Genomic DNA, 10,929 nt, shown 5'->3' on the forward strand with positions numbered 1-10,929 from the left:
AAAAAAAAAAAAAAAAAAAAAGGAAGAGCATGAGATCTTTCTGAAAACGAATTATAAAAAAGTAATTCCCTCCTCCTCGACTCTTAACTGCACTGACTCCCTTTTCCCACCCTGCTATCCACGTTCCCTCCCCCTGCCAAGCGCGTGTGAATTGCTGTCGATGCACTAGAGGTCAGTGCGATGCTGTGCGAATGTGACAGCTGGTGTAACTCGTGGATCGGCAGAGATGATAGACCAGACATGCCGCCCCGCTCCTACACACACACTAAACGCTCCTCGTCTTGTGACTGCGCACCCAAACAGCTCTGTCAGAGGACAGGCGTTACCTGCATTCCTCTCCTCCCGCTGAGGAGCTGGCGCTGCTCTTACAGAAAGGACTGACGGGTGTTTTAACACACCTTCAATGTGCTCTCCAGCTCTGTGCCATAAATATGACAGTGCACGGGAATTTTGCAACCTTTTCCTTTCAGCTGGCAGAAAGGCTCTCTGAGGGCCTTGTCATTGGCCTCTGTGTTTCGAAAGTGCAGCAGAATTTCAGGGGTGAGCAGGCACCAAGCCCAGTACTGCTGGCTGGAACACACTGGTGCCCTGAGCAGTCATACTGGGAGCACACAGGGATTTTGAGGTTACAAATAAGTGCCTCTGTTCCCTTTGGAGGTAGCACTTACTGGCCTTTTTGGACATCAGCCAGCCTGCTTGGCTGAGCTGAAGGACATTATTAGTTTGCTGTGCAAATAGGAGCTTATACTTTTGGGCCTCAGGGGGATAAGACCTTCCAGTCAGTTTTTCATAGTCACTCTTTCACAGGGCTGTGGCATCACACAGGAACGCTGGCAGCTTCTTTCTTTCACACACATTTTTCTCATGATGCTTTCTCTGTGCAAGAGCTGTGAAGAAATATTTCCACTTTGACACTTCCCTAAGAGCAGCAGGTCTGCACTTTGAAGCAGTTCAGGCCAGATGCCAGAACCAGATGTAGGGAAGAAAGCTATCTTCTCTTTTTGAGGGGTTGTTTTTGCCCATTTTTTTCTTATCAAGTAATAATTGAGATCGATTATCAAGGCTTATTAAAGTCTGATTTCCCTTTGCTAATGATACATAGGTAAACTGTGATGATAACAAGAAACTTCAAAGTAGAAATAACAGAGCTTATGAAACTATTAGTCCTTAATTTTAATGCAATACAGACAATTAAGCATTACATAAAAGCAGAAGACTGCAGATTGTAGATCTTATTACCTGTGGAGTGGACATATGTGAGTGTACATGATGATTTTTTTCTGTACTGAAAAAATTCCTATTGACACTCTGTTCTTTTACTATTTATGGTGACTTTCTCATTATTAGTCCAGTGCATCATGCTATCATTTGTTATGCATGGCCAAATTTGCCTAAGTGTGTTTATGTGTTCTGTGTTTCTGTGATTTTGTGGTATTATAGCTCTTGCAGGAACCAATTTATTAGTGCTAAAACTTTCACGGCTTTCTTCTGCTAAAAATCTATGTGTGTCCCTTGCAATGCATCCAGCACAGCCCAGTAATTCTCAATCAGCTTGCCAAAAAGCAATTTGGTGCGTGTGTTTGAGAATTATATGTGTGAGTATGTGTACATACACATTTGTAATTTAAAATTTCTTTGACTAACACCTTATTGTACTGTGCCTATAATTACAGTTTCAGCTGAGTGTTGCTTCTCAGCAGGCCAAAGCTTACACTGTTCTCTTTGCATCTACATGCTTTTACTGCTCAAAGAAAATGGTCTGCACCCATCAAAACCCTGTACATATACATGGCCACTGGGAGTAGCCATGTGAGCTCCTCTGATCCTTTTGTTTTTTCTTTCCTCCACCCTGCTTATTCACATTCTCTCTACCCTCAACTTTTTTATTCTTCACCTTAATTCACATCCTTATTCACAATCCATGATTTTTCCCACTTGGCAGCTGGTTTGATGAGAGGATATCCCGCCACGAAGCAGAGAATCTTCTCATGGGCAAAGGAGTTGGTTCCTTCGTCGTCCGAGCTAGTCAGAACTCTCATGGCGACTTCTCCATCTCTGTCAGGTATCTGCTTCTCACAGCATATTCCTGCTTCTCTTCCTACTTAATGGTGTCCCTAGCCTTCTCTTGACAGGATGTGCCTCTTGGGAAGTTTGCATGCTGCCAGTCACTGGCCGTGCTGCTCTGTTGTGAATGAGAACAAATCAGGCATCTGATTCCCAAATGTTTCTGCCTTTTTTCAAGGGACACAGTGAATGCCCCATTTCAACGCTGCATCCCCTGGTGACCTGCTTTTCTAAAAGAGCTACAGCAAAGCAGAGTGGTACATGGAACGTCTCCCACAGTGCTTAACATATATCTTCCATTTTCTTTAATTCCCTGACAGCTCTGGTTCCTGAATCCAAGAATTCAACTACTACCTATTAAGAGATTACTATTACACTGTTAACTTATTTCCCACAGGTCACTAAACAGCCATTGGACAGGAATGGTTTTTCATAGCTTGCAGCCCAGCTGCATTTCAGCAACTTACTGTAGCCCAGCCCTTCCCAGAGCATTGGCTACAAAGCAGAGCTCTTAAATGACGGTTGGTTTCCCAAATTTCAGTAAAACAATTGATAACCAGTTTAAAATCAGAGTCTTAGTTAAGAGTCTTTTCCAAGCAGTGCATACTTTCTGATTCAGGGATCTCAAAAAGTATCTGGGAGGAATGCAGGAACACATTCTGGTTACATCTACGCCAATAAACACCAGCAAATTAAGCAGAGTCAGGCTCCCTCTCTGGCCTTGAAGTTGAGCAATGTGGTAGAGCTCGGATCTGTATGGCTAAATCCTCTTCACCCCACGGAACAGAACAGCTGTATTCAAGCAGCTCAATGTGAACAGCTCCTGGTCCATTCTATCCCCCTAACTGTGGCCCAGCACTATTTGGGGAGGGCTTTTCCATTTAAACCAAAACCACACTAACGCTTAAAGAGCTTGTGTGATTGTGGCACCCCAGGATAGAACCTGCCTGTCCCTATTTAGTTTAGCTGTGCAGATGTACACTCTGAGACAAGTGTTTTGAGTTCCTGGAGTTGCACAGAGCTGGGAGATGGGTGCCAAAACCAAATCACATCTAGTGCAGAGAGCAATTGCCCACATCAGACAAGAGGTAAGAGGAGGGGAGATGCAGGGGCAGCAGATTGAGACGGTTAGTTTGGCTTGTAACAGCATCTGAAAATTCCTTCCTTTCTCTTCTTCTTTTGGGTAGAGAGAATGACCAGTAGTAATGATTTTACACTAGAATTTATGTAATTCAGTGTGTGGCTTCACTTGACTGTGTCTGCATGCAATGCTGATGCCTGTGGTGTGTAAAGGTGTAATACATCTCCTTATAGTCAATGCAGACTGGATGTTAGCAGGAACTTTGCAGAGGCTAGTGGGCAGACTACAGCTGCACCTTTTCACTCTGGAAGCTCCTCTGGTCTGTATTTCAAAGAAGAGGCTTTAAAACCCTATGCTTTGTTCTGATAGTGCTTTGTGACTGGGCAGCCCTGCGGCACTCCATGCTTGTAAATTGATGAGCCTTTTGAAACAGAGCCACGTCTGGATCCAGTATGCACAAGGTCTGCCATTGCTTGACTTTCCAGAAGTCTAGATTTGGCCAAGCAAGAAGGTTTTGTACCCTTCTGGAAAAGACTTTTTAAACAAGGTAAAAGTGCAATCTGTTTGATGATCTCTTCTTACTTTTCCAATTGGATGCAGGCATGAAGATGATGTGCAACACTTCAAAGTGATGAGAGATTCAAAGGGTAACTATTACTTGTGGACAGAGAAATTCCACTCGCTAAACAAGCTGGTGGACTACTACAGGACAACTTCCATCTCCAGGCAGAAGCAGATCTTCCTAAGGGACAACAGCCAAGAAGATAAGGTAAACACAAACTATCCTCTGGAGTTGTTCAGTAAGAAATCTTTCTGTGGAAGGAATTCATGCCATGAGAATATCTTGGGCTGGGGAGACGACAGTCTCTCCTTGGAAACCCACCTGCATCACTACACTGGTGGGCTCTGCAACACAGATTTTTAGTGGATTCAGTGGTATGTAGAGTTATGTAGTTGGGCAGAATTTTCTGATTCTGCTTTTGGATAGCAATAGGCAGTTTGCATAGAGGTGCTTCGCTAGAGCTATGCTAAGACCCCAGAGTAGAATTTCTAAGATGCCTTACCCAGCCAAGGGAAGCAGGACTTACCTTATTGAAATGCCTGGATTTTATAAGGCCAGGTACAGAGCTGACTGGTAGGTTGTGACTAGTTTCCTAGTGTCCTTGAATGCACTCAGAGTGCAATTACAACTGAAAGTTTGTCTGCTCACTCCATCTTCTGCTACCGAGTGAACACAGCAAGGGATGTGAAGGAACCAAGAGCAGAACCTGGAGCAGCGGCTGGTAGGAACTGCAACATACTGCTGAGCAGAACACAGCAGATATGGGAACAAGCTGTGCCTTCAGGGAAGGTGTAGTAGATACTTGAGAAGGCAAAGAAATCCCCGTCCAATGAACACCTGGATTTGTGCCAGGGGAACAAGCAAATTACATAGTAGAGACTGCTACACATTGCACTCAGTACTGGGAGTGAACGTGCCTGGTCACTGCAGTAACCAAAATCCTGCTTTACTGGGAAACGGATTCTGGTATTAAATTACCAGGATGTGCAGGTAGACGCAAGGCAAAAAGTACACAACTTGCTGACTGCAGCAGTAAAGTTTTATAGGCTGTATGTGGGTCATTCTTGTCGGCTCCAAACAAGAGATGACACCTTTTTCAGTCTGATGAAGGAGTTTCGGTTGTTGTCTCCTTCTAGACCACTTACACAGAGCTTTAAAAATACATTAGTAAGGTATAAAACAGAGACTATGGGACCTGAGAGAGAGAAATCACAGTGAAGAATTGTCTGGGGAAGGAGAAAGGAAGGCTGTATGCATGTATATCAGTAAAACAACCTGTTTGGGCTGGCTGTGAGCAGGAAGCCAGAGAGATGCATTTGCTCCAAGATGCAGACAGGCAAATGAAAGAACAGAAGTCAAGTTTGCTTTGGCAAACTCCCTGTACATTTGTTATGGTGATGGTTTCAGTAGGGTATGTTTAGCACTCATCACACTGGAGTTTGTGTTCACAATTAAAATTTCTAGATGCTATAAAATGATTGTAATATATAGGTTTTGGTGCAGAGATAAATGAAGTCTAAGGGCAGTATTTACAAAAAGAGCTTAGTTCCTGTATCAGTCCTCACATCAGTGGCCACATTTTCAGCCCAGCACTTCCAATTACTACCCAGTCTTCAGATGGGGAATGGCTATGACAAAGATCTAAAATACAGGATTCCTGATTTGTCCTCCTGTTCAGAGGGGCACGATCTTTTATCAGAAAGACCCTCCAAAGTAGATAGTAGTGGCAGTGATCATTGTGCAATGATTGCTGAGCTCTAGTCAAGGATGTGGTAGGAAGCAAAACCTGACCTCGCTTTTTGTGATCTTTCTTCCATCAGGAGAGGCATGGTGGGAGCCTGGAACGGATGGGCCGGGAAGTATTCCACTTGGGTGGAGCAGCTGGAGAAGATCATTCTTCTATATCCAAGAGATATGTAGAGCATTCTATGCCCATACTGCAGCAGCAACAGGTACTGCCAGGAACAAGGGGCTGGGACATCAAGCCCAGGCACATGAAACACTGTCTTTAATTGCTTGGTAGTGGGTGAACAGTCACTTTGTCAAAAATCTGCCACCCCCAACCTGCTTTCAGAGCCAGAGTCAGGTCTTTGTACAGGAGTAGCAGCAATGATAGTGTCAGCCTAGGGAGCCCTTTTGCTGTTTGATAAATATGTGGGGGTTTTTTTTAGTTCTAGCATCTGTGACTGACTGACAAAGCAGCCAGTGACCCTTTCCCTGGGAACATACGACTACTCCCGTGGTGGTTTTGGTGGTCCATCCCAAAAACTGGAAAACAAGAAATGGTGTCATGTTCTTACTTTGCCTAGGAATAGATATAAAGTATTATCCAGTAAGTGGGGGTGCAGGAAAACACTCACAAGTCTTGCATGCACACACACACATGTTTTCAGGAACTTGTCTCTAGTCTATAGAACAAATGAAACCTTACTTTCTTTTTTCTGAGTTATGCTACTGACATTCAGTACCACAAAACACATCACAGGGATGAGAAATGACTACAGTAGCCCTAGGAGAGTTTGGTTTCCTCCAGAACATTCCTTCTCCTCCTCCCTTTTCTGGATCCTCTCTGCACTCTTTCATCATGTTGCTTCCCTGATGTGTGAGCTTTCTTTACTCCTTTGCTTGCACGAGAATGGAGAGAACAACAGCAGTACCTGGTGCTGTCTTCAAAGTTCTTCCTAGTTAATTTTTGGGGAAAGATTTTTCCTGGAGTTGGCTCATGTCTCTAGCTAGAGACAGCATAGCATCATCCAAGGAGAGGGCTTGTCTTACTAAAGGGAAGAAATCCAAAACCATGTCCCTTAAGTTATGAGAGCTTCCACATAGCAAGGCCAGAAGCAACTGTAAAATGGCTGTTTTCTCATCAGACAAGCAGTGTTGTCCATTAGGGAGCTGCAGCTTCTAACAAAGCTGGGGGCCTGCACCCTTTGCAGTGCAGTCTGTTCCCAGGACACATTTCAGACAGAGCAGAAACTCATCGGAGTGAAGCACCCATGTAGTAAGTGTCACAGCTGTAAAGCCAGATTGAGTTGACTCCCTTTCTGGCAGGGACTGGTGAAGTACAAATTGTGCTCTAGTCTCAGACAGCCTCAGCAACCTTTTAGGCTGACAAAGGTGCAAGTGAGACCAAGGGAGTTTTTGGAGGAGTGGTGCAAGAAAGGAAATGGCAAGAGGGAAAGAATGAAAGCTGTTTGCAAGCAACAGCAAGCACAAGCTGTTGTTCTTCCAACCCTCTGTTGACACAGCTAATAAGCTCCTGTGTCACTGAAGCACTGCTGCAACCTGAGCTAACATGATTTAAGATTCTGTCACACTGCAATCAGAAAAAACAAGCTTAGTGCCTGCACTAAGGGCCTGTGGGGATAGAGACTCAGCTCCTCTCAGCTGTGCACACAAAAAGTTGTTCTGTAGATGTTTCCTACTTCCCCTCTCCATCTGCCTGGGCTGCTTTGTGTTGATATGACTTCAGATGTGTGGTCATATGGCTACTTTTCTTTGAACCTGATCTTGTCTCGATCTTTTTTGGTTAATTTGCTACTAGATTCTCAGGCTGGCTTGCTGTCCTCTAGAGCATGAAGCAGCCCAAGAAAAAGTAAAGTAGTGAGCCCTCAGGTACAGTCAGCTGCATCAGCATCACTGCCATTCCACTAACATACAGGGCAGAGGAAGAGCAAGGAGTGGGCAGGACTGGGTCATAACAACTCCAAATTGGCAGAAGTCCCCTTGCCAAGCATGGCTTTTCATCTGTGAGTTAAAACAACCTTAGGTTTTCTCCAAAAGTCTCAGAGACCAAAAAGGTCCCTCTCTGACTATTTTCCCAGCAGTTGTGAAACACAGCTGAGGACCGTCCATTTTCAACTTCTAAGAAGGAAAATCCAGAATAGAACAGTCTAAGGTGACCTCATAAATGAGGATTATTGCTTGCAGAACTGGAGCACAGGGACTGTATTGAAAGTAGACATCTAAGATGATTTACTCGAGGGCTGGTCCCTAACTCTGCCCACCAATACCAGACCTTCATTTATATATCTAAGCACATACACATGTCATGGTTTAATCCCAGCTGACAACTAAGTACCTACCACGCAGCCACTCAGTCACTTCTCCTCCCACTAGTGGGAGTGGGGAGTCAGGGAAAAGGTAAAAACTGTGGGTTGAGGTAAGAACACATTAATAAATCAAATAAAGGAAACAGTAACAATAGTAATAATTGTAATAATTGTAATAATAATTTTTAGAAAGGAGCTAACAAAAAGAGAGGAAAAAGAAAATCAAGAGAAATAAGTGATGCACAATCCAATTGCTCACCACCCCCTGACCAATGCCCAGCCCATCCTCCAGCAGTGATCGATCCTTTCTGACCAACTCCTCCCCGTTTATATACTGGGAATGATGTTTTATGGTATGGAATATCCTTTTTGGCCAGTTCAGTTCAGCTGTATTGGCCATGCTCCCCTCCAGCTTCTTTTGCACCTGATTGCTAGCAGAGCATGGAGACACTGGAAAGTCCTTGATTTAGATAAGCCAAAACTTAGCAACAACTGAAACATCAGTGTGTTATCAGCATTATTCTCATACTAAATACAAAACACAGCACTGTGCCAGCTACTAGGAAGAAAATTAACTCTATGCCAGCCAAAACCAGGGCTACATGACTTTTCTCTTGCTGTTGTCTTTTTAGGAAAGATATGGTGGGAGTCTTGACAGGAAAGATGGGCTGCATGGACCAAGGGATCATGGCCAAGGAAGTGCAGGAGTTATGCAACGGAGACACACAGACCCGCTGCACCAGCAGACACCGGTAGGTGATGTACCTAGAAGGTCCCATCTGCCCACCTCAATGGATCCCTTAGCAATGGCCAAGCAGTCTGGGCAACATCACCTGCATGGAGTAGTGTATTAAACCAATCAGGACATACCTTAAAAGATGTTTCTGAGTCTTAAGACTATCTCAGCCACTTGAGTCTGTTTCTGAGGGACTCCAAGTGTAGGACTACATATACTGTATGTATATGTAGTCCTACATACTACATACGCTCATATACTGAGCATAGTTCTAGGACTGCTCTCAAGATTAGTCTTAGCTAACATGCAGTCTTGGTGGAAGAGGGAACTTAGCATGAGCTCAATAGAATAGGCATCTGGGACATTGGAATGAGCACAAGCTCATGAATGGGTTTGGATCAAGCATGGGTCCAGTTCAGCAGAAAATATTTCTGAAAACCTAATGGTTTCCTCTAGGAGGGTTTCATGTCCATTAATGCAGGGACTATCATGATGTCTTTCTCTGCCTCAGCCTGTGACTCCACTGCCAACTCCAGACCTAAGGCATACTCATTTTCCTTGAGGAAATGTACAGTTTAGTTGACAACAACCAGAGAACTTAAATCCGAGGAGAGAAAGGAAGGACAGCAGACCCTTCTCAAGTGTGAAAGAAAGAGAACAGATTGGATTAGGAAATTTGGAACAAATTAAAAAGCAGAGACATGTCCTTTTGTTTTGGCAAAAGCCCCAAATCTTTATTATAATCCTGTTCAAAATACAATGGTTTTTATCCCTCAGAGGATGTGGCAATGAATAAAAATATGCCCTTGCATTCCACATCCCATCAGTAATCTAGAAGCCAGAAGTCCAATTATAGGAAGGTTTATATGTCCAACCATATAACTAGATGCCAGGTCTAAGCAGAGTCCTGAATGGAAGATTTATCAAAAGTCTTCAAATAGATCTCTCCTTCTGTCCCTGTAAAATATACCTCCCAAATTGTCCATGCTCTGTGGTGTGAGTGCCAACAATTTCCCAGAAAGAAGCCCAAGTTATGTCCTTTTAAATCTGATTTCTGGCCAAAATTGGAGATTGACTGCAAAGTCTCTTATGATTAAGATCTCGTAAGAAAAAAATCTAACAATAGTGCTCATTAAATAAACTGATACACCCAAACATTGCCTAAATTCTTTTGATCTCAGGGAACTGACCTTGGGGAGAGTCCAAAGAAGGTTTAAGACCCTCCCCTATGCCCCAGAAGTGCCTGAAAGTGCAAGTACCATACTTTCCAACGTTCTCTAGACTCACCTGTGTGTTGCCTCTCGTAGTCCTTTACTGGCCAAGGACATATTTCAATATCCATACCAGCACCAGCTCAGCTCCCTAGAGCCATTCACTTAGAGTTACAGCACAGCAGGACTCAGCCAGGAATCCTCCCCGTGCTCTCGTAACTGTCTTCAGGCACGGCTGCCACGGCTGCCTTTATGGGCAGAGGAGACAGAGCCATGTGAACACTGTTCCCTAAGGACCTGCACTCAGTCTGACTTTTCAACTCATGGTGCAAACACCCACAAATACACTGAGGCTGCTGAGAAACCAAGCACCGTCCCTTGGGTATCCCAGTAAATTGGTCCCTGCCTCTTGGCATCTTGGCCACTTCCTGGTTTAATTGCAAGTTGGTCTAAATTTCAGCACAGCTTGTCCTCTCTTGGTGAACATATGTAATGGGGCTTAAGAGGGGTGACAGGAAGATGATCTTTAAGAGTTCTGGCTCATTGTTCCCTGCCTGTGTCTCTCTCCTCTCCAGCGAACGATATGGGTCCGTGCCTTGTATGACTTTGATCCTATGGAGCACGATGAGCTGGGATTCCGCAGTGGAGATATCTTAGAAGTCCTGGACAGATCCAACCCATCATGGTGGAAAGGACGTCTGCGTGGGGAGCTGGGTCTCTTTCCTGCCAACTATGTCACACCAGTGCTCCCATGAGGGCACAGTATGCCCCGAGGGCCATGCTGGAGCTGCTCTTCTGACACAAAAGGACAGAGGAGGAGTGCATTTTCCCTTGCCACCAGGACATATACTGTATAAAGTTTTATCTTAATTTATTGGCAATTGCATCTTTGGTAATGTAATGTATGAAAGGGAACCCTTTGAAGAAGATAGGAATTTTTTTCACCTATTTTTCACAGCCATGGAGGGGAGGGAGCAAAAATCCAGGACTGTTCATTGAGACCTTGATGGATCCTCCCTGCCCTGTCACCTCTTTGGCTAACTATTGATAACTTTCTGCAATTAGGTTTGTTCTGTGGAAATGCTCCTTGGATGCATCAGGATTCAGTGTTCAGGTAGCCCCTACGCCTTCCTTTTGGATCTGGTAGCACTCTCAATATCTTCAGACTCCATTCCATTTTTATTTCAGAGGCAGGAAGAACTCCTATGGGAATAAAATGATCA

General features: G+C 44.2%; 1 protein-coding gene across 1 annotated transcript in view; it reads left to right on the forward strand.

Moving 5' to 3' along the window:
- The window catches only part of GRAP2 (GRB2-related adaptor protein 2), a 14,149-nt gene extending 3,688 nt beyond the window's left edge, over positions 1 to 10,461 (forward strand). Inside the window, exons 3-7 of the mRNA XM_009072949.1 lie at positions 1,943 to 2,062; positions 3,746 to 3,914; positions 5,528 to 5,659; positions 8,392 to 8,511; positions 10,282 to 10,461. Of these exons, the coding sequence (XP_009071197.1) occupies positions 1,943 to 2,062; positions 3,746 to 3,914; positions 5,528 to 5,659; positions 8,392 to 8,511; positions 10,282 to 10,461 (721 nt within the window). The remainder of the gene's footprint in view (positions 1 to 1,942; positions 2,063 to 3,745; positions 3,915 to 5,527; positions 5,660 to 8,391; positions 8,512 to 10,281) is intronic.
- Positions 10,462 to 10,929: the final 468 nt, after the last annotated feature.

The sequence above is a fragment of the Acanthisitta chloris genome, unplaced genomic scaffold, assembly GCF_000695815.1.
Source record: "Acanthisitta chloris isolate BGI_N310 unplaced genomic scaffold, ASM69581v1 scaffold19440, whole genome shotgun sequence".
Classification (NCBI taxonomy): domain Eukaryota; kingdom Metazoa; phylum Chordata; class Aves; order Passeriformes; family Acanthisittidae; genus Acanthisitta; species Acanthisitta chloris.